The 27,895-nt window shown below is 30.9% G+C and overlaps 1 protein-coding gene and 1 long non-coding RNA gene across 5 annotated transcripts; both read right to left on the reverse strand.

Moving 5' to 3' along the window:
* Positions 1–92: 92 nt before the first annotated feature.
* LOC108004460 (probable chitinase 10) lies at positions 93–27,895 on the reverse strand. Its single transcript, XM_017067391.3, has 16 exons — positions 27,594–27,895; positions 6,441–6,519; positions 5,849–6,009; positions 5,258–5,495; positions 4,958–5,137; positions 4,740–4,863; positions 4,154–4,463; positions 2,987–3,416; positions 2,623–2,840; positions 2,339–2,493; positions 2,108–2,248; positions 1,871–2,018; positions 1,567–1,752; positions 1,378–1,500; positions 1,076–1,277; positions 93–834 (listed from the first exon to the last, which is right to left on the reverse strand). The coding sequence occupies exons 1-16, from the start codon at positions 27,594–27,596 to the stop codon at positions 626–628; spliced, it is 2,907 nt and encodes a 968-aa protein (XP_016922880.2). The 5' UTR covers positions 27,597–27,895; the 3' UTR covers positions 93–625.
* Positions 20,610–24,336, reverse strand: LOC108004461 (uncharacterized). 4 transcript variants are annotated; one of them, XR_009832527.1, is made up of 4 exons: positions 22,907–24,336; positions 22,774–22,827; positions 21,047–22,008; positions 20,610–20,885 (listed from the first exon to the last, which is right to left on the reverse strand). It is a non-coding gene; the product is annotated as an uncharacterized LOC108004461 (long non-coding RNA). The 4 variants fall into 4 exon arrangements; XR_001767234.3 differs by having other exon boundaries at positions 21,047–21,434; positions 21,744–22,827; XR_009832528.1 differs by having other exon boundaries at positions 21,047–21,165; positions 21,360–22,827.

Raw genomic sequence — 27,895 nt, forward strand, 5'->3', positions numbered from 1 at the left:
ATTTACATAAATTGAATAAATAATCATACTTATTCAGACATCCTATGTCATTTCATAATTTAAATAAAAGGATTGTTTAAATATTTTACTACTTATGAAAATTGTAACCAACCATTTATTGTAATTTGTAGCTAGTACTGTAGTTTATAGTACATACAATTTACTTTCTTTCTTTATTACATTTAACAAGCGAGATATGAATTCTTTTCTTTTTCTTTTTTTTTTAAGGAATTTTATTTATTTTTATTTACAAAACACAATATCTATCGCAGTAATTAAACACAGTGCACGATTTATACAAATGAAAAACATGTAGACAGATAGAATCAGTGGAAGATAAAAGAACTTTTGGAGAGAAGAAGAAATCCTTTTAAAGGAAAAGGAAGAAGAAGAAGAAGAAGCTGTAGAATAAGAAGAAGGAATAAAAATTATTTCTCGGTAACAAAATTTCTCGTCGATTATGGATTATCGTGTTTTTCGACGAATTACAAATACTTTTTTTAATTAACTTTCACGCGTATTTCCCTCATATTTTCACAAGTACAACCGTAGAAAATTATTCTTAAATAGATGTAATTTTTGTCTCTTTCCATTCTTTTCTCTTTTCTCTCTTTTTTTTTTTCTTTTACACTGGTGGTGCTTGCGTGTGTTGCAAACACCCTTCCACATTTTCAGGCCAATCACAAACATTCTCGTTGGGATTAAATACTAGATTCACAGGGCAAGGCATGTGATGTTTCCTTTCACCTTCACACATATAATACATGGTGCAATCGCTCTTGTCAGGATGATAAGATATGTGATTGTCTTCCTCGTCACAGCTCACCTCGTTCGCTGGAACAATCGACATAACAGATGATTGTCTTTTCAAAATTTATACTATTATTGAAACCGATTAAAATTTTGGAATCATATTTCCAATTTCAGGTAGCCTTCTTCTGTTGATTTTAATCGAATAATTTTGAATAATCATTCAAAAGTAAAAGATTCAAGATTCGCGAACAGGAAGCTTAAAAGAGAGCTTTTTAAAGGATTTTTAATTATTATATCACATATATCACAATGAAATACTTACGATCTTTGGTGGTGTACCTTCCATTTCTCAAGTGACTCTCATAAGGACCGTCGTATTCTAGTTTCACTTTATAATCTCGCAGCTCTTTCATCATAGCTTTGATCAATGGATATTTGCCAGCTCCGCAAGTTCCTTTAAAATCGTCCATGTCCACCGACCAGATCATTATACCTCCAAAACCTTCTTCTTTAAGCCATTGCATCTAATGTAATTAATATTTATAGATTAATAACAATAGATAGAATCCTTTAATTCTTTACCCGTCGCACGATGCACACAGATAGATAAAATTATATTCTCACCTTATTTATAAGGCTCCTCTCGTCATCGAAACCGACCCACTGATCATCCCTATACGCGAAAGGTACTTGTTGCTCACTATCCCAGACTAGAGTAGTGTTATCCTCGTTCAAAAAGCTGCAAATCTATACGTTCGTTGAGTATGTTGATTAATGAGATACGAGAAGATGACGAGAGAGTCTATAGAGTACCTCGTAGTACGAGAGGAATCCGGATTCGTTAGTGAAATTACCAGATGTTCCTCCGCCCGAAGCAGGCGCCCCAATGTCAAATTTCTCTTTGTCCACCAGTGTGAACGATCTGCCGTACGTTGGCATACCGATCATTAATTTCTCTTTTGGAGCACCTTGCTTCACCCATTCCCTTGCGCTGTAATCCTACAATTTTTTTTTTGTGTGTATTATTAATAAATTATTAATGAAGCAAGAATATTTACACATGATGTAATTGAAACGTATGGATGGATTTAAATGTTCAACAATTTTTTTTACTTACCACCGTCAATTTCTTTTGATAACTCGTTGCACTTTCCAAGGGAAACAGAGGGCTATTGTGACCCACTTGCCTCTCCCATTGGCCATGAAAATCGTACGTCATCACGTTTATAAAGTCCAGATATTTGGATATTTCTGGTACATCGTATCTAGAAGAAGAAAGGAAGGGGAAAAAATACTTAATTAAGAATAAGATTAAATAGAATTTAAATGTGAATTCGATGAACAAAAAATTCACCCCGCAGCAATAGCCTCGAAACTAGCTGGCACCGCGGCCGATAAAATTAATTTCGGTTGTCCAGAACTGTTCGCCTCCCCTTCGAAAGCGAGTCGAAGTTCCTTCAAAAGGTTCACATAGGCAGCTCGATCGTCACCACCCCTGATACGTTAGATTTTTATAAAAAAAAAAAAGAGAGAGAAGAAAAATTAACGAATTGAAAAAGTGAAAGGATTACTTTACGAAATTTACCGTGGATATTCCCAATCGACATCCAAACCATCAAATTTGTATTCCCTGAGGAATTCGATGGCCTCGTAAACGAATTGATTCATACGGAAAGTATTACTTGTCAATTCTCTGAATGGGGTCGATCCGAAAGCCCAGCCACCAATCGCCAATAAGATCTGACAAAAAATCATTATTTCTGATATTTGTAATTGAAATAACCAAACAGTAATGATTATATGCGTTAATAACAATTTCTCAATTTGATTAATGACGATTCTTTTTTATTAAGATTTAACAAATCGTACCTTGAGATCAGGATTCTTATTGCGCAAAGTCATCAGTCGCTCGTACATCTCCCCATCCTTTTCATTCTCTTCTGCGAGCAAGTAATTCTTCAACGTTGCGAAGGAATAGACTATGTGAGTGCAGAGAGTCGGATCAATGTCCTCTGGTAGAAATTTTCCAGTTCCAGGTCGTTTGTGCGACCAATTCGTCATGTAGCACATGGATTGGGCTGACCTTTCTGCCATGCATAATTAAACAAAGTGATATAAATAATTGATAAAATTTCGTTCCAAAGACTTGCTTCTTAAAATTCTTCTTATTATTCTTCTTAAACGATATTATAATTACACAATTTCAAAAAAAAGGATCATTATAAAATTTTACCATTGGTAGGAAGATTAATGACGAGTTGAGTCGTTTGCTTTTGATGTTTCTTCGCCTTGTTGATCACATCTGAGACCAATATCTTGTAAGGTTCCGGTTTCTTCAAGATGGTCTCAGACACGGTGGTAGCCACTGCACTCCAATCAACGTCCTTGGCGTTCGGCCCTCTCGAAATTCCAAGCAATTCCTCTCTCATTGCACCGATTAAGGGGTATTTGACGTTTCCACCACACACGGTGCCGTTGAAGTCGTCCATATCAACCGTCCACACCATAGCACCACCGTAACCCTTGCTCTTTAACCAATCCATCTTGAGTCGAATAGATTTCTCGTCGTCGAAGCCCACCCATTGATCATTTTGCACCATGTATGGCACTTTCATCTCATCGTCCCAGATGTAGGCTGCACCGTTTTGCAACATCTCGCAGATCTGTAGAAAGTAAAAGAAAATTTTTAATAATTTTTCAACGAATTTTTCATTTTACGTAAAAAGAATCTTCATTTTTTGTAAAACTTATTCATATATTTCATTATTATTTTAAATCATCTAGGAAATTTTCTTTTCTAAAAATTTCTGGATATATAATCATGTTGTTGACTTTTCAAAATTTTTTTAATAAAGAGAATATCTTCTAATTTAATTCCTTCATAAATAATGAAATATTCCTTTTAATAGATCTATAATTAAATGAGATCCATAATTGCACAAATTCATTTAAGCCAAACAATTTCATTAATATTCATTTTTCAAAAAAAAAAAAAAAAAAAGAAAAAACAAAAGAATTCTTCTTACATCATCTAGAACTCGATTTTCACTTTCCTCGTTTAAATTTCAACATCTCTTTGCTCAAATATTAATCAAACTTTAAAATTACTTAAAAAAAAAACAATCCCATATATTTACATTTCTTCCTACGATCCATTGACAATCCAATCCAACACACGTCTACCCTACCCACTCGAAACCATCCAAGAGGAGTGGGTAAACAAATGTGATTACCACACAGCCGCAAGAAATTAAGAAAACCGTCTAATCGAACGATCTCCTCGAACGAGGCGTCCAATTTGAATTTACGTTTACGATCGTCCCGAGTTATAATAATAATAAAAACGGTTAATCAGAATGAAGGAGGCAAGGAAAGAAGAAGAAGAAGAAAAAGTTTATACCTCGTAATAGGCAAGAAAGCCGGATTCCTTTGTGTATTCGCCGGCCTTTCCACCGCCGCTCGCAGGTGCATGAACACGGAAATTGGAAAGATTTGAGAGAGTGAAGGAACGGCCGTAAGTCGGCATGCCGATGATCAGTTTCTCTTTGGGAGCCCCAAGTCGGACCCACATCGATGCAGCGTTGTCCACGCTTAATTGTTTCTGCCATTCCGAGTCCAACGAGGAGGCGTAGAGGGGCGCATTGTGGCCCGTCTCTCGTTCCCATTTCCCGTGGAAATCGTACGCCATCAGGTTGATGAAGTCCAGGTAACTGGATTTATTCGTTTGTTTTTATTTTATTTATATATATATCTTACAGTCTTCTTTTTTATATCTATGTTTTTGTATCTTTTTTGACTTTCGCAATATTTGATTTATTAGCAAGGTGAAATTTTTTATACATGCACTAGGAGTATGTTATTTTTATACATGTTTGTCAGTTTTATAATTTAAGAAATATGGATAAAAATAAATCGAAAAGGATGTTTGGCCCAAATTTTTGAGTAAGAATAGTTTCCGAAGATAAAAATTTGTTAGATTTGCTCACCTTGCAACCGCTGGAACATCGTAACCACTCTTAACGTTGTCAGGACCAACCGGGACAGCTGCTGTCAAAAGAAGCCTCGGCATCTTCTTCTCTTGAGCTTCTGCTTCGAACGCTTCTCGAAGCTCTGGAAACGTGAATAATTACGTAAAAACTATAATATCTAGGTGTAAAATGGTTAATTGATTAATCGACAAACTTTGGACAACAAATATGAATACCTTTCAACAAAAGAACGTAATTCTTCTTATCATCTCCCCCCTTTGGATATTCCCAATCGATGTCAAGACCATCAAAATTTCGATCTCGTAGATAGGAAATAGCACTGTAGATGAAGGTTTGCCTTGCGTATCTTGTCGCGGACACGTCTTTGAATTTTTGAGTGCCAAACGACCAACCACCTGATTCAAATCATACCATTTTCTCTCAGAAATCTTGATACGAATATAATTTCAAAAATGACCACAGGAATGATCGGTTCAATTATTTTCGAAAATGATACATCTTTTAAAATTCCTTACCGATCGCGAGCAACACTTTCAAAGAGAGATTGGCTTTCTTTAAATTAACCACCCGTTCGTACAATCCGATCTTTCCATCTTTCGTCTCGTCGTTCGATTCGAAGCTGGTCAATTTGTTTTTCTTTAGCCAACCGAATGCGAACACGATGTGCGTGCACAAGTCTGGTTGTATGTCCTCTGGCATGAATTTTCCAATTTTCGTGCGATATTGGGACCAGTTTGTATAGTAACATACAAGCTGCGCAGATCGAAATTGCATTATGATTATATTTCTGTCCTATTTTTCGTCCTTTTTTCTTTATTCAACATGTTTGATGATCACGAATATATTGTAAGTGAAAGTATATATTTTTAAATTAAATTTTTGTATGTAATCAATTTGAAAAATTAAAACAATTTGTATTCAATTTGAATGGATATTACAGTATTAGAAAATAATTAAATTAAAAAAGCTACGTGTTTAAATTATATTATTCAATTCGGAACGGAATGAAAATAAAAATTCCTGATTAAGTATAAAATATAAATTTTATAACAGGTTGTAAAATTTTTTATTTGTACGTTGCACGTGACGATGATTATCATAATTACCTTGTAGTCCTCCGATTTATCGGTCTGAATTTCATTCTTTTTGCTTTTATTGCTGATACGATTTCGTGTGACCTTGAATCTGTTCACACTGGCCGAGACTTCCTGATCGTTCGAGATCGATGGGGCGGCGGTTGCTGGTCTGCGAAATCTTTTTCTTGTACCTGTTTCAGTCATTATTTCCATTGCAAATTGCATATTGATTTTTCTTTTATTTTTCGAAACGAATATTCTCAAAATCATTCCAAAAATCTTATCCTATCTTTCTTTAATCTCACAGATATAATATCGATATTAATATAAATTGCACAACCGTTACGTATTATTATCTAATTTATAGAATCATCACGAGTATCTTTTCATCATTAATCCATTATTAAATTTAAATATTGCCAACAAAATTTTTCTTCTTCTTCTTCGATGAAAACATTTAATGAAATCCAATAATTTAACACAATTGAAAAAAATAATAATAGTTCGAATACTTTAAATATCAATATAATTATTCAAAACGGCGAGACAAATAAATGTTAAGAAATAGAAAATAAGAAAAGAAAAAAAAAATATAATTATTATTGGAAAGTCAAGTGATTACCTTCTGCATCGCGGAGAGCTCCGAGAAGCACGATCAAGCAGACGAGCAACAGCCAACAAGTCGTTCTGCTAGTCGACACCTGAAAAGAAAGTGAACGTGTTACTGATCCGTGGAACCTGTCGTTGTTATTACATCTGTACAGTTGACCGGGAAGCGGAGGGCAAAATATTGAAATATTTTCATGGATCTCGATCACCACCAACTCCATTCAATTACCTATCGGTGGCCATTTTCTGCTTTGTGTCCGTTCAGGTCGATAAACTGGCAAAAATGCGGTCACCCTCGAGGAAACGTTCGGATTTATAAACGCGTGCTCAGTTCACCTGACCTAATTGTAGTTTTTATACTTTTTTTTATACGAAAAACAAGTTGAGTAAAGTTTAGATTGTAATAGATTTAATTATCCTTGGGTAGCATATAGATGAGAATTCGTTTGTTGTTGCGATAAATTATTACTCGTATTATTCACAATTCAGAAATCCGATACTTTCGACGCATTAATTTATTCTGGAATAATTTTTTTTATTCCGAGAGATTGGATTTTGAATATGCGGCTGTATATATTATATTTTAATAAGATGAAAATTTTAATATATACGAATATAGTTAAGGTATAATAAAAATCTTTGAAATTGCTGTTATTTTGAATTGCAAAAAATTGCATCAAGTTATTGCATTTTTATTTTAAATTATAAATACAACTTTCTTTCTTTAGAATTATTTTTATATTTATATTTGAAGAAAGGAATGGAACGATGAAATGTTAGTCACGACAAACTTCATTACAAAAACCAGAGAAAGTTATTTGCGGTTTCTACGATCAATTACCAACATCTTTGACCATACTCGATTGAAAATTGAGAATCGTAAAGTTCCCTGTTCGAAACCAAAATGAATAATAGTTTTCGTGGGAAACGAGAGGGTGTTCCATTCTAATTAAGAAGGATTCTATAGAAAGTTTTGTCTTATTGATAATAGTTAAATCGTCGTTTAATTTTCTGGTTTCTGAAAAGGATTTTATTCCACGAAGAAAGAGAATTTCTTCTGTTGAATTTGACGAACTAATGATTACATTTTCGATACGAAATATCTGGTAAAAACTTCCTGAATGTTTTCGAAACGATGATTGTTTTTAAATGATGTATCGAGTTATTTAGAAATATAGATATTTAAAATATAAGATGAAAAAACAACAATATATGCATACATTTTTTTTTAAAGGAAGCAAATACCGATAGAATATTATTTATAATATAAAATTTTTTATAACGTATTTATATATCTTATATTGATTCCTTAATAAATTTTATTTTGTATTAAATATTAATAAATTCATTAATTTTCAAAAGATCTCTGAAAACTCAGTCGGACAATAGAACAATTTTAACAAAAAATGAAAATCCGTTTCATGCATTAAAATTACAAAGAGTAATTTTTCAATCACCTAAAAATATGTATGCAAATTAGAGAAAGTATCACAATTAATCTATTCGAGTGTTAAAAATAAGATAAATTGGAATTGGAATCAAATAAATTTTAACGCTCGACAATCTTCGAATGCAATGAATGCAATTGTAAATCATCGTGGGTGAAGTAGACACGTGTAAAGGTTAAATTTATACTTAAGTTTCTATGCTAGAGTATTTGTACATAATGTAAATGAGTAACGAAATGATGATATTATCTTCAATTATACCTATTATATATATTTTTATTTAATTGATATGAATTTCATTCGATAGAATTAAAGAGCTGATAAATTGATTTGACAATAAATGTATTTTGATACTTTCACGATTCTTAAAGAAAGTTGAATAAAGCATATCATTTGAAAGAAAGTTGGAATAATCATAGTCATATTTACGTTCAAGAATGCAACCAAGTTATATCTATTTTTTATCGAGGAAAGAATTCGATTTTAATACTATCAAAAATTAGCAATAAGAACATTTAACAAATAGTTGAATAAATATGTACAGATCGATGAGTATAGTTATATTGTCTATAATCATACTTATTATTAAATGTATCATATGATTAACTTTGTTTAAAAAAAAAACGAATACTTGCGCTGTAATATTATGTACACGTAAAAACGAAGTAATAAAAATAATAACAATCTTAACGGGTAATTTGATAAATTGAGCATAAGATAGAAAATATATATGGCAAAAAGAAAAAGAAGAAAATTAAAGAAATTAAAGAGTTGCAGATTATATATTACATTTTATATAAACAATACATAACAATCACGACATATTATATATTATTACAATAAATTAACAAACACTTCAACGTTAAGAAACACTTGAACGTTCAGATAAAAGTATTTCCTTCATTTCTAAACATTCGTAATGAAAATATTGTAATAAAGCAGCCAATAAGCTATTTCAAGAATACCCAGTACGTGACAAGAAAGTATGTAATAAAATAATGGAAATGATAAGGATGCGCTTTCTTCATTGATTCAAAAACAAAGGATAAGACTTCGTTGAACGAAAGTTTACTTATCTGATTCGAGAGTGCAAAGTAATTCCTCTTGACAGTGCAAAGTACTGTCGCGGATAAATATGCAAAGGCATGCGAGTAAAAGAGAGTGCGATGCGACCAATAGAGAGGGAGATTTCTATGCTAGCGCTTTTAGAATTGCTCCTTTTACCACAGTGCACGACTTCTCGTGTTATGTAGTCAGTCAAGTATCCGTGACTAGATAGGACAATAATTTTCAACGTTCACCTTACCGGTTTCGTTCGGGTTTCGTGGCTTTTTAGAGGCACGATAATCGTCTCGATTTCAAGTTAGAATTACCGACTGTTGCTCCTTCTAAGGGGGCAAATATGAGGTAGTATAATATATATATATATGTTTTCTTTTTAACAATTCATTTTATCATTTATAATTTTCCTTGAGCATGCAATTATTAAGTTGAAATAACATCCAATTCAGAGTAAATATAAATATAATGATTTATTATTATATGGTTATATTGATCGTGTAATTAAGTTTGTATGATTTTCCTTTTTCAATTGTCCAATGATTAGTTTAAAACATGAAGAGATTTTCTATTAATTTTTTATATTTCTCGGCAAAACGAGTTATTTCCTCTTAGATTATTCTTCAAATTCCTGCGAACGTACAAAGGAGTGTTGTTAATGAAAAATGACAATATAATTAACCATATATAATATAAATCGTTTAAAACAATAACGAAAGTGAGATCATTGGAATGAAATCTTTCCTAAAAATATGCATAGAAAGTAAGAAGATTGCAAGAGGGAAGGAGCAACGATCAGAACGAATATAGAGCAAATTAGGAAATTTCATAAGGCAACGCGATTTACGTAACGCGATAGGGGAAGAGAAGAAAGCCGCAAAAGCTGTGAAGAAACAAAAGGAAAAGAGGGAACGACGCGTATCGTGGTCGATATCGATCCACTGTATAATCGAGGGAATAATTACGTTCTCCCCTTAATAGGCGATCTTGAGGATCGATTTCTCTCGTCGTCGTGGGGGATCGACGATCGAACGGGCATTGCGTCGCGATCCGACGTTGATTCTCGGCTTTCGAAAATCTGTAACGTCGCGGACATCGGTGAAATTTTCACGGATGGTCGATCCCGACTGGTCAGCCGAGTGTGACACGAGGAACCGATTTTCTTTCTCTTTTGTGATTTCGCTAATTATCTCGATACGAGTTATGAATTTCGTACACTTATTATTGTAATCTTTATATCTGTAGGTGTATTAATTAATTGGAGTTTCAAGAGTGTTTTATTTCGTAACTTGGTAATAATTTAAATAATTTGATACGCGAATTTCCAAATTGTGAATCATTATTCCCAAAAGAATCCGGAAAGATTGTTGAAGAGTTATTCTTATTCGGTATTTATATACTTTAAACTACGTGGGAACGTAATCAAATGGAAATGATTTGTAGTGTCAAACGGGAAAGATTATTAAAGATTTATTATGATCTTACGTTAGATATTTTACAATTGCTGCAATAGAATTTTAATTCATACGTATTTTATTAATAATTACAAGAAGAGAAATTACAAAAACATTTAGTAGTTCTTTCGTGTAATTATAAAATGATTGATATTAAGAGAAAAATCGAATATAGAATCTGATAAAGATTACAATGTATTATCAAGGAATCGATTTTCTTTTTTTAATTTATTATTTCTGTACAATTTTTATCACATTTTATGACAATGTCGATCTAAAACAATTTCCGGAAACAATTGGCTGCTTTATATATCCTGGATATAGATCTTTTTATTTTTTTCAATGGTCTCGATACACTGTTCGTGTTAACATTGAAATTCTACACGTGGCTATTAAGTAAGTAATAATATCAAGAATCATCTTTATTCATGTATTACGATTTTATTATTTTTCCCATTAAAAAAATTACAAATACTGTTTCTTACGTGAAACTTTAAATAATCTTTTAACGCGGTGTATTCACGATTATATATTATATAAACAAAGATATTATTTATCGCAATGAATCACTCGAAACTTTTCAGATACAAATCTGCCAAGAAATTATTGACGACAAACTGTAAAAAACTGATAAAAACTTGTCGGAAAAGTTTTTATGCAACAAAAACTCAAGGTCCCCTTTATAGATTCCTCTTGATATTAAAGTTAACGCGTTAACGCGACTATAAGAATACGAAAGTACATTAAACCCTGGTGCAATCAAAATTTAATCATACAAACAAGATCTAACCATAATGCAGAAGTGTGTCATATTTCTTGAAGCGATATTGTTCGATTATTACCGTGCACAAGTGAAACGACGGGGAAATAAGCGAAACAGCGTGACGAGTAATACGTGAGGTAGGAAGGAAAGGAACGAGACGCGTAAAAAGTGATTTTTCTCGTCGATTAATTTATTTGTCGATGCGTGAAAAATCATGGTGACTACGTAACGGCATTCATAAGTATCAAACACTCCTATAGGTTTAAACTGAGCGAAGATGGTAGTTAAATGCGGGGAAAAAACTTGTTTTTTCTCGTTATTTAAAAAAAAAAAAAAAAGAAAAATTAATTTTCACTTTCACTTTCAATTTTATATTAGATTTTCACAAAGGTTTCTTTTAATTTTTTCTTTTTTTAATCATAGAATAAATGTTCCAATATCAGAATTCTTTTTCACGGGAACTTTCACTATTCCATTTTTCATGATAATTATTTCGACTCGAGTTTGTAAAAATGCTCGAAATGATTTTCAATTCCGTTTTAAAAATTTGAGTTCCCTTCACGCTTTTCAAAGCAACGCAGAAATCGCACGTGCGAACAACGAAGAGAAACGGGTCGATAATTTAACGTTTAAAATTTTTGGATTCGAAATTTGTAAAGGAAAGACTTCTTTTTTTCGAATATGAAAGATGAAAAATCGGATTTTGGTCACGAACTGCCGCTTTCCATGCTATTGTGCGGCCCCAGGAGAAAAGTAGCATAACGTACCGTGAGAGATCGCGTTTAGCTTTCTTCCTCACCGTGTCCCGCATTCTTCGTTACGTTTACCCTTTTCACCTCCTTTCTTGCTCCCGTTTCGTTTCATTTCGTTTCGTGGAAACTTTGTGAATGGTTAGCCGTGACGAGAAATACAACTATTATATCCGGTCTAACGTTGAAATTTTGTATCCTGTATGAATTATAATATATATATATATATATATCACGAGAGCTCGTGTCAGTTTCTAAACGAAGTTTCTTTCCTTTCTTTTCCTTATTATTATTTCTTGAATTAATCACGTACACGAAGTGTTACGAAGGACATGGCATATGCATACGTGGAGCTCGATTTCTTCACATCCCGTAATACGAAGAAAATTTTTCATATGTTAAAAAAATGGTTTCGGTCTAGTAATCTCTTTCAATTGGTACGGATTAGAAAGAAAGAAAAATATCTATATGATTTATAAAACATGAAAGAAATTGGCGAACTATTGAAACTATTAAATAAATCTATCGTTACTGTATTAAACGTATATTTCTGTAAACTTCTGTATCGCAATTTTTGTAAGTTTCTTAAATTTTTGTTTAAATAATTGATGGCATTGTTTATGAATGTATCAGTATGTAAATTTTTTTACTTTATGTTAAACATTCTTAAGAGTCTCAAGATGAAATTGAACAAAGTGTAATATTGAAAATAATCATTTGAATAATGGAATATTCAGATACACGAAGAAATAATCGAATAATAAGATTTCAAATTAAAGAGGTATAGGTTTATTATAAGCGAGGTTGTGACCTCTATTACCGCCATTTCCAAAGCAGCTTCACGTTCCGTGTTTGAAGGACACGGATTATTGTAATACCATCTCGAAACATCTCTACATTGTACTTAATATTGCAAAGCAATTTGTGAAATATCATATAATGGGTGTGCTCCGATTGACGATCGAAGGTTTCTCTACTGGAATGTGAATTAAAACGATCGAGTCGAGGTGCTTGGCAAATTGTTTCTCAAAATTGTTATACATAAATCGATAGGAAATTAATTTTTAAATATACGTTACTATTTCAAATAATTTCCTCGATCAAGATCGGAAAGAAAATATTTTTTAAAGTATCTCTCATCGGCAAATAACCGCACGCATTTCCGGTGCGCATATATACAATCGACTTGTCCTCCCCTCTCCTCCATCTAACTCGCACATTCCAACACTATTCGCGCGCTTATGTTTACACGATTTGCAAGAATCTCAAGAACCTTGTGCTTTTTCCATAGTAGAATTGCCTTTGTCCTCTTTACGTGGCTGGATTCTTCTTTTTCGCCATTGTCGGTTTCGCTTCGTCGTCTTGGGGGAATAATATTCGCAATCCTTGTATCGATAAAAGACGAAAAATCAAGCTGCTTATATGCGAGAGGATTGAAAAGGATTAGAAAAGTTTGTTGAGCATATTTTTTTGTAATTGTAATTTTAATTATTATATTGTTAATTACATAACGAATTATGAAATATTCAATGAACTTTTAATCTTCTCCTAATTATATCTATAATGTAAATATTATTGTTATATAAGTTTTCTGTTCATAATTTCAATTATACAACGAATTATATCATTGATGATATCAATTTTTAATACATATTTATTTGAACTCTTATAATATTCGCTTTTGTTTTATAGTAAACTCTACTTTGTAATGTTTTCTATGATGTAAAACAATAATTATAGGTATTTAAAATTATGATATATCATTTTATTAATATTATTAATTCTGATCTATGATTAAATTTAACAATTAAAAGTGAAGAAAAGTGGAAAATTAATATTATTAATTGATTAAATGTTATTTTTGGCACACTTTTAGAGTCAATATGGTTATTTTAATCAACTAATCAAATTGTTTTAAAACTTTATACGACGATAAACAGAAATATCTAATTAGATTGCTTTACAGATCCATTTATGATCTTCTGATTAAAATTTTATGGAAACCCAAGAACGATCATTCTTGTTTTAATGTGATCATAATACAGATTACTGTCACATAACAATTGATGAAAATACAAAACAATTTAATCTAAAATGAATAAACTTATTAATTTATATCTACTAATTTATTTTTAATCTTGTTCTTTTTTTATTTGTATTATTAAATAATTTAATTTCACCGGTTTAATTTCACGAACATTAATTATATATACATATCATTTCTGCTTTATTTCTTTTTAATTACTATAAGAATGTAAAATATACTAATATTTATTAATATTTATTAGTACACTTATAAGTAATAAACAACTTTTCAACTTTCACGATAGAAAATTCGTTTTTATTGTCTTTTAAATTGAATAAGAATATTTTAATCTTAATTTTCATTTTATAAATTTTATGTTATTATATCTCATTCGATAAATAACTAATATTATATAATAATCATATGATAATCGATTTTTGAAATATTCACAAATGAGTTTCAAAGATATATATTTTTGATATCTAAATAATAATTATTCTACTTTTAAACACTTTTTACAGAATCGAATCAAACTAACATCTCTATATTCATTCATAAAAATAATTTCTATTTGATCCGAGACTTTTGAACGATACTGTACGTTCGTATAATCAGATAGCAAGAGCGGTACATGCTCGAAGAAAGGAATTCAACTTGTTCCTCGTGTCACGATTAATTGAGAATCAGGAAATGGAACCAAACATAGTAGATGAACGGTGACAACAATGAAAAAAAAGAAAATGAAAGAAAAGAAAAAGATAAAGGAAGGAAATATGGCACGACGATTATTTCCTAGATTTTATATAAATCAACGTGAGAGAATTTCTTCTCGATTGAAACCGCAAACGAGCCAAAAGCGTCGAGCATGATCTACAACGAGGCGAAGAATAATAGAAGGCTCGAGATTGCTTTCACCTGATTCCAGGTTAAGCGTTAATTGTACCGGTTAATAAAATTCGCAGTGTTCTTTTAAAAGCGCTCAACTCGTATTCGAAATTCAAATTTCGGTGAAAGTAAGAAGACGCGACAGGGGAAATGGTCGCTAATTGGCCCTTGGCATTTATGAATTGATGGTAAAAGTATCGAGTGATTAGGATAATTGACGGTGGATTTTTAATTCTTTTCGTTTTTGAGCTGATTCTTTTTTTTTTTTATTTATATTTCAATCATCTTTTTTTCGTGATCAAGTTGTCCTTAGCTATTATACGTCAAATATAATGTTAATTGTCTTAACAAAAATTTCAGAATCCTATCACCAATTTAAAAAATGATTCACGTAATATGATCATCTTAATTATTTAAAATAATAAATTAATCGATCGACATTTTCTTTATCGTAATTAATAAAATTCGAAACACTTTCAAGTTAATAAAATAATAAAATAAAATAATTTTCTTTTTTCTAGTAAATTTTCAAATAAGATCATCACGATATTTTATACAAAAATAAATTATTGTAAAAAAATAATGTATGGGAATTTTTCTTGGAATATAAATAAATTCAAATTTCAAATTTAAACAAAATATAAAATTCATAGATATAATAATTTTCTATTATTATCTGAAAATATCTTTCACGTAGAGCTAAAAGTATATTTTCGATTATTTCAATTGGCAATGAAATTTGTGCACGAATCTCTGTTTCCACGAAAAAATATACGATGTATATAAGTATTTAATCGAAGTTTAATGAACGAAATTAAACGTTTTCACGCATTTCGCAAATTAACATCGTCCCATCTAATAAAGAGCAACAATTAATTTACCGCATTGATAGACGAGATACACAAATAATATAAATTGGTCGGGAGGATGAATCATTTGCAACGTTTTGCAACAGCAACTTGGTGTATGTATGCAGGTCGCATTAATTACAGAGAACATCGACCTTCGTGGTGTTAAAAGCTTTCACGAATACCGATCTTATTATACAATATTGACGTTGTGTACTGCATCAAAAATTATATTCCATTTATTTAATTTTTCTACAAATGCATTTATCAAAAGAACGAGAGAAAACTTTAAATAAATTGTTTCAATTTTGAACAGATCGATTCTTCAGACGAAAGAATATTTCAAGAATGGAAAAAGAAATTGATATGATATATTAAATAAATTTATATAGTTTCATTTTTTTCATCGATATTATTATATTATTATTATGTGATGTAAAATAAAATTTGTTTTTTTTTATAACCATTCATTGGAAAGCAGAGGAATTTACTTGTATAATAAATTTCAAGTAATATCGATTTCGCCATTTCTGTTCAATTTCGATTTTATACAGTGACGAAGAACTATGTGTGTGTATTAAAAATTACTTATCGATAAATAATTTGACATTAAACGATGGTCCACGGTCATTAAGCATCTTTTTGCTTATTTTAATGACCTTCAAGTTTGCCACATTCTTTCTTGTTGATCCTGTATAAAGGTACAGCCTGCAACGAGGTAATAAATAAATTCCCTATCTGAAATTTTTCACGTACTTTTAATATCATTAAACATTTAACCAATGATATAATTCAGACGATTCGACGAAAAAGGAGCACTTGTAATCACCATTGCAATGAAAAATATCATTCGTAATTGAACAGTCCAAGCCTTACTCACGTGTAAAAAGGGCATCTGAGAAATACACGTATCCGTTTTATTTCAAACGTGGCGCAGAAGAAGAGAGAAATCGTATTTTAATTCATTTAATTTATTTTAATTTACTTTACTTTATGAAAGGGATAACGCCACGGACAGATATAAATGAAAGAAGTCGGTGAAGGAATATAAAAGAATATTTTCCAATAACGATATACCATGTAAGAAACTATAAATAATTATTTTTACATTTATATAATGAATTTCTTTATAAATTTTCCTAATATATTTTAACAATAGTGTTATATATTTATGTTTTTCTTTTGCACTTTCAATTTTTTACATGTTATTAATATTTCGAATATTAAAAAAATTATTTAATCTATCAAAACGTGTATTATTTTAAATAAATTAAGTTTTAAAAAGAATAATATTAATCCAAAAAAAATAGGGAAATATTAAGCTATGCAATTTGTATATTCGACAGTATCAACTCTCCTAAATTTTTACACTCTGATGAATTAAACTCTCTGAAATAAATTAAATGATAGTTGTACTCTCGAATGAACACGCATCACAATATATAAAAAAAAAAAGAAGTTCAACGACCTCTTTCCACTATTAAATCTTAATATAAGAGAAAAGTTCTCCACTTTTAAATCCTAATATGCGAAAAAAATTCAACTATATCTACTTGTAAATCCTAATATAAGAGACAAACTCAACTACTAAATTCTACTTTCCCGTCCTAAAGAAGAGAAAAATTCAATTTTATTTTTAAACTTTAATGTTAAGAAAAAAAATTCTACTTTCCACTTTCAAACTCTAACATAAGAAAAAATTTATACATATATTTACTTTTTAAGATTCTTTCAAGACTAATGTATTTCAAGGTACATTCTAAACTTGTTATATATTTTTTTCTAATTCTAAACGAGGATTTCACATTACACATAGAAAATTACACAAATTTAATCTAATCTTTTCTTCGATTAAATCAAGTCCATTCTTAAAAGAAAAATCCATTTCAAAGGAGGCAAAGATCGATCGTCAACTTTCGATCATCGATGTAGATGTACAAATCGGTCAGCAGAGGGGGTCTGGAAATGAAGAATCGAGAAATTCGCGCGTGATTTCGCGTTTCTTGCGCGCACTTTTTCTTCGTAAACGCTTGTATTGAAGCGAGGCCACGAAAGTCGGTCATTGCCTTCTTTATCGTTACACACGTAAGAAAGACGGACCACGAGGCGCATGGAGATCGAACTTCTTTTTTTCTCGAAAACACCGTACTTGTCGAGGAGATATTGGGGAAGATGGATGAGGATGAATTGTATACGTTCGATTGTTAGAATCTTCCCTTGTTTTGTTACGTTACGCCACGTAATATTAATTATATTTCACTTATAATGAAGAATTATGTAAATTTTACGTAAGTTGCTGTTCAACCGTTGGGAAATACGGGTAGAATCTCGATTAACTGGTTCAACTGGGAGACATTTAGCCAGAATAGGGATCTTATATTATATTGAACGGAAAAAATTTATGATAGATAGGAAACGTAGGTAGAGGCACGATACGACGAATTAATTCATTCGAGAATTATGTACGTCATATAACTCTTGTCTGTTGCAATATATTTTTAGATATACGTATCATGCATACGTATTTGAGGTATAGAGTGTTTCAAACTCGTGTACTTTGCAATGGAATTACCGTGTAATGAAATGATTTAAATAAGGAAAGTTTAATAAAAAGGAAAAATTGGAGGTAAATAAGGAATACTATAAGTTGTATTTCAAGATTGGATATGTTCTATTCGAAATAAAATCAACAAATTTCAAGTTGTAAAATGAATTACGAATTACAAGGAGTCAATAGCAATAAATTATTCTAACAAGATTATTGATAATGATTTTGACGAGATTTTGATAATATAAGAAATGAAATTTCACAAAGTTTATGTATCTTATTAATTACATTGATTATTGCGCAAAAATGTCTTAAATCTTGACACTGTAATAATGTAATATTGATTACTGATTGTTGAGAAAATAAAAACGTCGTACGGCTAGCAGTTAAGAGAATATTAATTATTATCCAACATATGTTGAAACAGTTTGAAACGATGCGTAACGAAAGAAAATGGGGACGATTCGTAGTTAAAGAAGTTTTCCCAATACCTATCGCGTAACCATAAACCAATATTTCCATGATTAATGTAAACCTTAATATAGTGAACACGAATATATTACAATCGAAATCTTAACCAATATGCCGCAATCGAATATGAAAAATTGAATTACCCCATTGAAATTTTATTATGTTTATCCAAGACTTGCAATATGCGATTTCTATACCTTTTTCTATATAATAAAATTAATAAAACAGTCGTACACACGCATATATATTTTTTCGCAACTTTTCATCATTGGAACAAATAACGAAGAAAAAAATACATCAGGAAGCTGAATAGTGAATAAACATTAGAATGATACTTATGCTTAAGTACATATTAAAAAATTATATATATATTCAACATTTTTTTTTTAATTTCTCGCCTAAACACCACGAATTTTTGACAAATCAAGCATCTACCAAATTCTCCATATCCGTTCCATCTCCTTCGTTCCACTCCTGTCTCGTGTATCGAATCTTCGGCATTGAAATTCGAGTATATTCACGTATCGACTTTACAACATCTATTATTTCTAGATATAGGAATCTCCTATATATAATAGAACGATAATACCGCGAAAGGTAGATCCCACGTACAAACAAACGCACACTTTTACAATGCACACCAAAGAGGACGGGTGAAACTTACATAAGACGCGAGTTGCCGGACCTGTTGTCGGGTCGAAGCGAGTATATTTTAACCTGAAAACTTGGCCGACCTGCTAGCAAAGCAAAAACTCCACTCTGGTCTGTGCGAGCCAAGTTCTCTCTGTTCTGCTCCTACTTCGGTTCATTCGTCGCGAGAATTTCTTCTGAGCGGCATACCACGCCGCTTATCGATTCGTATCGTTTTCAGGCTACGCACGTTTGCGGACCGTTTTCACCCGACTTCCGCCGGAGGGCCACCGCTTATGAAACTTTCAGCAGTTTCCTGCCCGCTACGGGAAATCTATCGAGTATTCTTCGATTTCCTTTTCACGGATCTCTACTCCTTTTAGATGCATCATATATATCGTAATATTTGATGGAATTTTAATCGACGAGTGTATCTTTTCTAGCTATTTTTATCAATTTCTAGATGTTAATTTTATAGATAATTTGATATTAAGGTCAGTTATATTAGATTTTTAATGAAAGTGATGAAATTTTTTAAAAAAAGAAACTAATTTTTAGGTTAGGTTTCGTGGATTTTAAGACGATTAATGGAAATATATTAAAAGTAATTATTAATCTTGCTTCGTTATCGATATATTTAAAAAAGTTTGCTCGTTTGAAATTTAAATCTGCATTGACTGGTGAAAAATAGCTAACATTTTTAAAGATACCGCTTTACGCACCACTTCTCTGTGTGGCTCAGATACCATACTACATTCCTTTCACCAAAGCATACAACTTTCAATGTATGTAACTCGAAAAGAATGCATTCGCGAATATCTGTGCATTAAATAGAAAATAATACGATGATTTTTATACAAGCAAATTATTAGAATCTATTATGAAATCTATAAAACCAATGATTCTGATTAGTTTCAATAAATGAAAATTAATTAATTAGTCTTGAAATAAAAAAAGAATATTAATTGATTTAAATTATTATTAAATTATTTAAATTATTGGTATAATCTATGTATATGTATATCTATTTCCATAAATTAATTTACTATAAGCATAATTGGATCTGGTATGAAAGAAACTTTCAGAAAATTACGTACAAATTTACATCGAATCATACATAAATATACATCTACAATATTTCATTCGTATTCTACGTTTATATTTATCGAAAGTTAAACGTTTATTTGTAAAAATGTTCATTTTTTAATCCAAATTATTTATTAATTTATTTTTAAGTCGATAGAGCGAATATATTTTTATTTTTTAATAAATCTATTTTATTTTTATATAATATTTTTTAAATTATACGAAAGTATTATTAAATTATACGAAATATAATATATTTGAATCTAATTAATTAATATTTAATATTTAATAATTGATCATTCGTACATTACATTATTAATTATTTTATTATATAATTTTATTTGTTGTATCACTTTGCATATAATAATAATAATAATAATAATAATAGTTAAAAAAAATTTATACTATGGAAATAACAAAACTGATATAATTCACCATTCTTGAGATTGCATTAGAGATTGAATTCGTGATTCAGACATGGTGACTCATCCCTGTAAAATACGATTTATATCAAAGCGATATCTGTGATCGTATTGTTATCTTTACTTGTACTTTCTTTGCCATGTGATAAATACAAGTCCTCTTGCGATTTATAATCTTCGTAATAATACGTGTAATAGTATGAGTCATATAACGAGAAACGATTTTTTACCTCTTTCTTTCTTTTCCTTCGTTAAAGCGTAATTTCCTTCCGTTAGAATAGTTTATTCCTTTCTTGTTAACTATAATCTTCAAATTTTTATATCTCGCTCTCCTGGCTTTGCTTAGAAACTTAGTCATAAAATTGGAAAAGAAGAATTAGAAACATTAACTATGATTATTTTATAGTATTATCAAATTTAAGAAACTTTTTTAAGCATAGAAAATTAAAATTACTTATCCCTTGTTCAAGTATTAGAATTTACACAAATCTTTCGAATAAAATTAACCAATATTATATTGCATTTTTATTTCACCTTAATTACCTAGTTGAATTCCGCTTGATTTTTCTCCGAGTGAAGAAAATAGAAAGACAATATCTCGTCGTGAAGAGCCAATCACTCCGGAGAATATAAAAGGAAAAAAATAATCTTGTTCAAAAATTTCAATTCAAAAATGATAAAACAGAACGATTAAATGCACCTATTATTATTAATAATTACGAATTACTATTTTGAATAATTTAATTTGATTCAAATAAAGTAATTTCGATCGAAGAAAATCGATCTAAATTTTCATATTGATAGTCAATTCACAATTCTTGATCAAAATAATTAAAAAAAATTTATTACTCTTAATTCAATAAAACGTAAATTTCACGTATAATTATTTTCGCAAATTCGAATATTTTTTAAAATAATTGTATATACCACTTTTGCAATGCGATATAGCGTTTGCTTTATAGAAAACCGTCAACCGAGCAAAAGCGCGCGTGCAGTGCAACGTGCATGCATGTTTATCACGCTTTTAAACGAGTGAATGCAGCAAAGACGAAGAGATGTGAATTCGCGTGCACGTTCCATAGAAATTCGATCGGATTCTAGCTGCTTTCTACCGAATTTTTTCCCGGTTACTTAGCAGCTTTTCGCGTGCTGGATATACGACGCGTCGTAAAAGCTCAACTACATCTTATATCTAGGACAATAAAAGAAAAATAAGTACAACAGTTGTAACTATTTATACTTTAGAAAGTTGAATATATATGTGCATATTAAAGTTGTGGAATATATATGTGCATATTTATCAAATCAATATACAAGGTGTTTCATTTATTTTGGATTCGTTGATATTTTAATATTCACTATATTTAATTGATTTGCTAGTCTCAAAGGATTGTTTAGATTTCACAATTTTATTGCTTGAAAGTTAGTCGTTTTATCTCGAGTTTAAGATTATTATTTTTTTGTAATCAGAGAGAATTTTGCAACAGGAAATAAACAATTCCATTTATAACAAGGAAACTGAAAAAAAATTCACTCTCTTGCTAAGATTTTCAATTTATATATATATAGTTATATATATTTTTTTCTTTTATTATCGTAGACAGAGAATGAATTTCAGGCATCGATATTTGGTACATTGACCTTCGAGAAACGTGACAAAATTTGGAATTGAACAAGAATTTTGGAACGTCTTTGATCTGAAACATCGATACGAAAATGATCGAAGAAAGAAATTATTTTTAGATATTTCTTTGAATATTTCATTGATTTTTGATTGATGAGTATCTCTACGATATCTTGTCTCAAAAAAGAGAAGTTTCTGAATCTTTCTCAAAAAGAGTAGAATACATCCATCAAAAAATTTCATCATCTATTTTTGAAATATCTTGTATTGTTAAAAAATATTATCCAAAAAATAATTAGCTAACTAAGTACATTAAAAGTAGTTGATTTTCACCTGAATTCAAGTTCCTACTTTTCCATTTCGACATTTATTTTCACTCAATTTCACCTTTAAAAAGATTCTCCCATGAATAAAATTTTTCTTCACATACACGTATCATAATTCAAAAATAATTTATTTCACTTACTGTTTATTTTTTATGAGTTGCTTTCTTATTTACTCGTAAAGAAAGACGTATGTTTGATTAGAAACTTTGTAATGGGAATATCGTTGTTACTTAATTAGCCAGTGAAACTTGCAAAATGGCGAATTCAGAGAGGCCAAAATGTGAACGTGGCTGACCTGTGTCGCGAACCAGGCTGTCGCACCAGGTTTCACCAATCGGTGTCGTTGAATGTAGAAACAACATTTCTCTTTTTCTTTACCGTTACGCGGCTAGTCACGATTAGCGATTGCCAGGGACGTTCATTAATAATTCAGCGCAATACGTTGCATCCGAGGATGGCCACGAACGCTCGCCTGTTATTCGACCACGAAAGAAAACCTCTCAGCCCATGTTGCTGTGACTAGTGATGTTACTTAACGACGACTATAGATTTTATACGCTTAGGTTTGCATCAAGTGGCAGATCAACTCTTGGAAAGCCGTAGCTGAGTCCGTTTTCATGCATATTCCTCTGTGCTAATGATAAAGATGACAACATAATAATGTGTAATTTTCAAAGATTGGAATAATAATCAAGTGTTTTGTTTATTTAAAATTCTAAAGTTAATTGATATTAAATTGCAAAACTGTATAATTACTCTAAACTCTATGCGCAACACGCTGTATTGGATAATAAATTAAACATCAATGAAGAGAGATAATCAATTAATAAGTGAAAAGACAAACCCAAGTGCGAGAACGAAAATATTAAAAGCATTAAAAATGATCGATTCCAAAATTCCAAGAAAAAATGATCAAAACAACACGGATTTCTATTTAATTTAATAAAACGCAATCGAAAATCACATATTTTCCTATTTGCATATTCGTTACGAGCGTTAGAGACTCATTAAGCGAGCATTAAAGGCAAACCGAATTTGCATTTGCCTCACAATAAAACAAAGCCTTCGTGTGAAAACAAGAGGAAAAAGGAAAGAAAGAAAGAAAGAGAATAAGCAGGAAAGAAACATTAGCAAATTCAATTCTTTGGAAGGAGGATACTGTGCCTGTTTCCTTCTCTTCGTTTCGTAGACTTCGTAAATCAAGATCGAGAGTTCACTCAGCCGATCGACGTTTTCACCATCGGCCTGGTGATTAATATCGCGGCTCTGGCCCCTCACGTTTTAACATCGAATTAAACCGTTACACGATCCCGGTTACAGGTGTTTCAGCTGTGCTTCTCCGCGATTTCAAAAGGTTCTCTAGCCGAGAAAATGAAATTTATAATCTAGCGTGGCAAATGTCAACGTGGAAGGAACGGTTTGAAATCGTGGATCGAGGTGAATTACGATGGATGGAGGTCGGAACGATGAATCAGAGGTGACAGTTCTTCCACTGTTTTTAATTCTTTGACAGTATAATAAAACGAGAAATGAGAAATTGAGATAACTTGGAAAATTGTTATTCATTTAAAATTCCTTAGAGAATCTGTGACCATGTTGGGGGAAAAGAGTATATCTTTAGTATATTTTTAATCGATTTTAATTAGGATTCATAGGACGAACAGTTTTCTTTCGTTTTTGAAAAGTTTTGTTGTTGGAATTTGATAGAATTAAGTTTTTTATGGAGGAAGTTATTATCAGGAAGAAATACTTTAGAATCTATAATTATCTCGAATCCTTATTTTAATAATTAAACGTTATAAAGTTTACAGAAAGAGCTTAAGAGCTTGTTTGAGTTTATTTATCGATATATAAATAATGGGTTGATTTTAAAAATAAAAGATATCTCTTGAAAAGATAAGATAATATTTGATATAATATTTTTGCATTCGAGATTTCCTAAAATATAATTTTTTTTTTTTTACATTAAATCTTATTCAATCAGTTTTATCCTTATAATTTTTATATTTATATATAGTTTTTACTTTTTTAAAAATTAGTAATTAGTCATAATTATCTTAATCCTAATTTTCTACTAGTTTTTATAAACTATGACGATGATATAATTGATCTATCGAGAAAAAATTTTTGCAGATTGTATTTTTAAAAGATTTTTACTCCTGTTCTTTCATGTATTCTTTGAGGTAAAAGTCGCCAAGGTCGTCACACCTTTTCCTTCCACCAGAAAAACATTTTTACATCTTCCTAGCGAAATCAGGTAACAAAATATCTCCATATCAAATTAAACGTCAAATATTAAAATAATTTTTTCCTTTCACAACACATTACCATTGAAATAACATTATTCAAAAACAAAATAGCGAAATAAAATCCAAATTTTATTTCGAAAACACCCAATTATTCGGATAAAACAATAAATATTTCCAACCTCCATCCAATCCAAATTATTAATATTTTAAATAAAACATTTATCATAAATTCTTTTCTCACATTTGCAGAATCTCTATTTCAGACCTGCCTTCGTCAAATCGTACACTTTATTAATCACCTCTCCCGCGAATCGCGAAAGGTGTCCCGTTCCCTCTCGATCTCGTTTCGAATTTGTTCGATTATCAAGGAGCAGAATCGACACACGAGGTCGTCGCTCGACGAAAGTGAGAGGGCTCGGGTAACCCGGAAGGACAAAACGAGTTCTTGATACTCGTTACAACGAAGGTCCTCCGGAGGAACGCGTAGGCAGGGAACTGTCACTGGTTCCCTCGATTTACGAGATACATCCAGATATCGTCGAACTTTCCTTCTTCATTCACTTTTCACAACCAGCTTTTTTATTAACCTTGACGTGTGGACAATTCCCTCGAAACCTTGGAAATTTATTCCGGAATAAATTAAATTATTCGAAATCGAATATATAGATTTTTGGCGATGTTCTCACGACGTCGTTTAAATGATAATTATAGGTTAAATGGTGATACTTGGTGGTAATAATAGAATCGTGCAAATGGTGAAATATTAAATTAGGCAAGGAAGAGAATTTTTTATTGTACGAACGAATTTTCGAATAAACTTCTGTATAGGAATTTTGTTAGGATTTAAATATTCTTGTAAAACAAATAAATGACAAGTCGAATAATATGTTATTTTTTTTTTTGCTTTAATTATTTCTAATTCAATGTATTATCGTTATTTATTGATAAAAATTATTTGATAGATACTTTTAGAAATTATTAATAAGGATATTTAATTTAAATAAATTTATTTTGAAATACTTTTCACATATTTAATTCTATTATTTCACAACTCGAATTCAAAGTATATAACATTATGTGTCTACTATAAGAGAAACTTTTACCACTGTATGTACAGGCTGAAGTAATTATGTGTCAATAACCGATCATTAACTACTTTTCCTTTCTTTCAATTGTTAGAATTATCTTAGATTCTCTCTAAATAGATACATAAAAATATATATATATATACATATCAATTACAAATTTTTCTTCATATTTCTTCTTTTGAAATTCCAGTTATCAAAATTCAATTGAAATATTAAGAATAACGAATATTTTAATTTCCTCAAGAATATACAGATTTTTATTAGAATTCAATTTTGTATATTCTTTGAATAGTTTTCCAATCTAAATTTAAAATTATAAAAACATACCATTTCTATATATTTCTCCTATATAAATACAAAATCTTCATACGAACAAAAGAATATTAGTTGATAAGATCGATAAAATCAAAGACTGGACAAAAAACAAATCTTATTTAACATTTCCGATATTTTTCATATTTCGTCATAAAAATTTCCACTGTCGAAACACTCACTATCCATCCAATGGATCTGATTATAAACAAGATCGAAACGTATCTCGCAATATCCATTCTCACTTTCTATAAATTTTCAAACAGAGGCCGATCAGACAGATTGAACGTCCGAAATATCCATCATTTGGATTGGTTCGGTCATCGATGCGAAAGAGCACGTGGAAAAAGAATTAAAAAAAAAGGAGGGAGAAAAAAAGAAGAATAATGACACAACCCCGTCGCGATCTCGATGTCTGTTTTAATCCTTTCCGAATCGATCTCTTTTCAGACCGGTTCCACGGTGGTCTTGCATGAATCCGCGCATGATGTAATATCGTTCGAATGAAAAATAAAACGAGTTTGAAAACGGAGCCGACTCGATCGATGAAAAAAAGAAGAAGAAAAAATGGAGGAAAAGATTCTGCGAGAAACAAGCCATTTTTTTTTTTTTCAAATTTCTGTCTGCGAAACTACGATGCTTAATAGGCCAATCGTTCCTTGATTTCGATGAACGTGAATAAATTTACTAAATGATTCTGAAAAATCGACTGATTAAGTTCTTCAAGAATGAGATATGGTGGAATTTTAAAATTTCTCGATTTTCAAATCTTCTCTTTATGTTAATTTCCTTAATTGTCAAATATAGTGTCAAATATATCTAATTCACGATATTTTAATTATGTAAATATAAATATTTCTCCTAAATTTTAATTAAAATTTAATGTAGTATCGAATCTCTTATTATTTTCCTATGCAAAACACGATATACCTAACATGATTAATAGACAACACTCTCCTTAAACGCGAATCCAGAAGATTTGCAAAATCTGATTCAACAACTATCGTTCTATCAACTTTTCTTTCGTTCACAACTTTCACGACTCGGTGAATATTTTCCCAAAGATTGATTAAACTTTTCTAACGATCACAAAGTAAATCTTTTCTCTTACAATACTCCTTCTCTCACCGAAGAAACACGACTACAAACCGATTTCGTAGAAGCACTTTTTCACTTACCATGATTCGTCCAATTTTTCCAACCACGCGTGACGATCCAAAGGTGGAAAATTAGCACCAATACCGGTGGGGTACAGATGAAAGAAGGGGGATGAGGGGAAAAAAACCAAAACGCGCTCCAAGCAGGACGTGCAAGTGTATGCCGCGTGTCAAAACAAGAAAAACTGAGTCCACGGACCAACTGAGGCGAAGAAAAAAAAAAGGAAGACCGTGATCGATACGAAGAATCAGTGATCGAGGATCCACCGCCACATGATCGAGCAACTGTCACTAACAACAGTTCAGAAAGCACTGACCGTAGT

The sequence above is a fragment of the Apis cerana genome, linkage group LG14, assembly GCF_029169275.1.
Source record: "Apis cerana isolate GH-2021 linkage group LG14, AcerK_1.0, whole genome shotgun sequence".
Classification (NCBI taxonomy): domain Eukaryota; kingdom Metazoa; phylum Arthropoda; class Insecta; order Hymenoptera; family Apidae; genus Apis; species Apis cerana.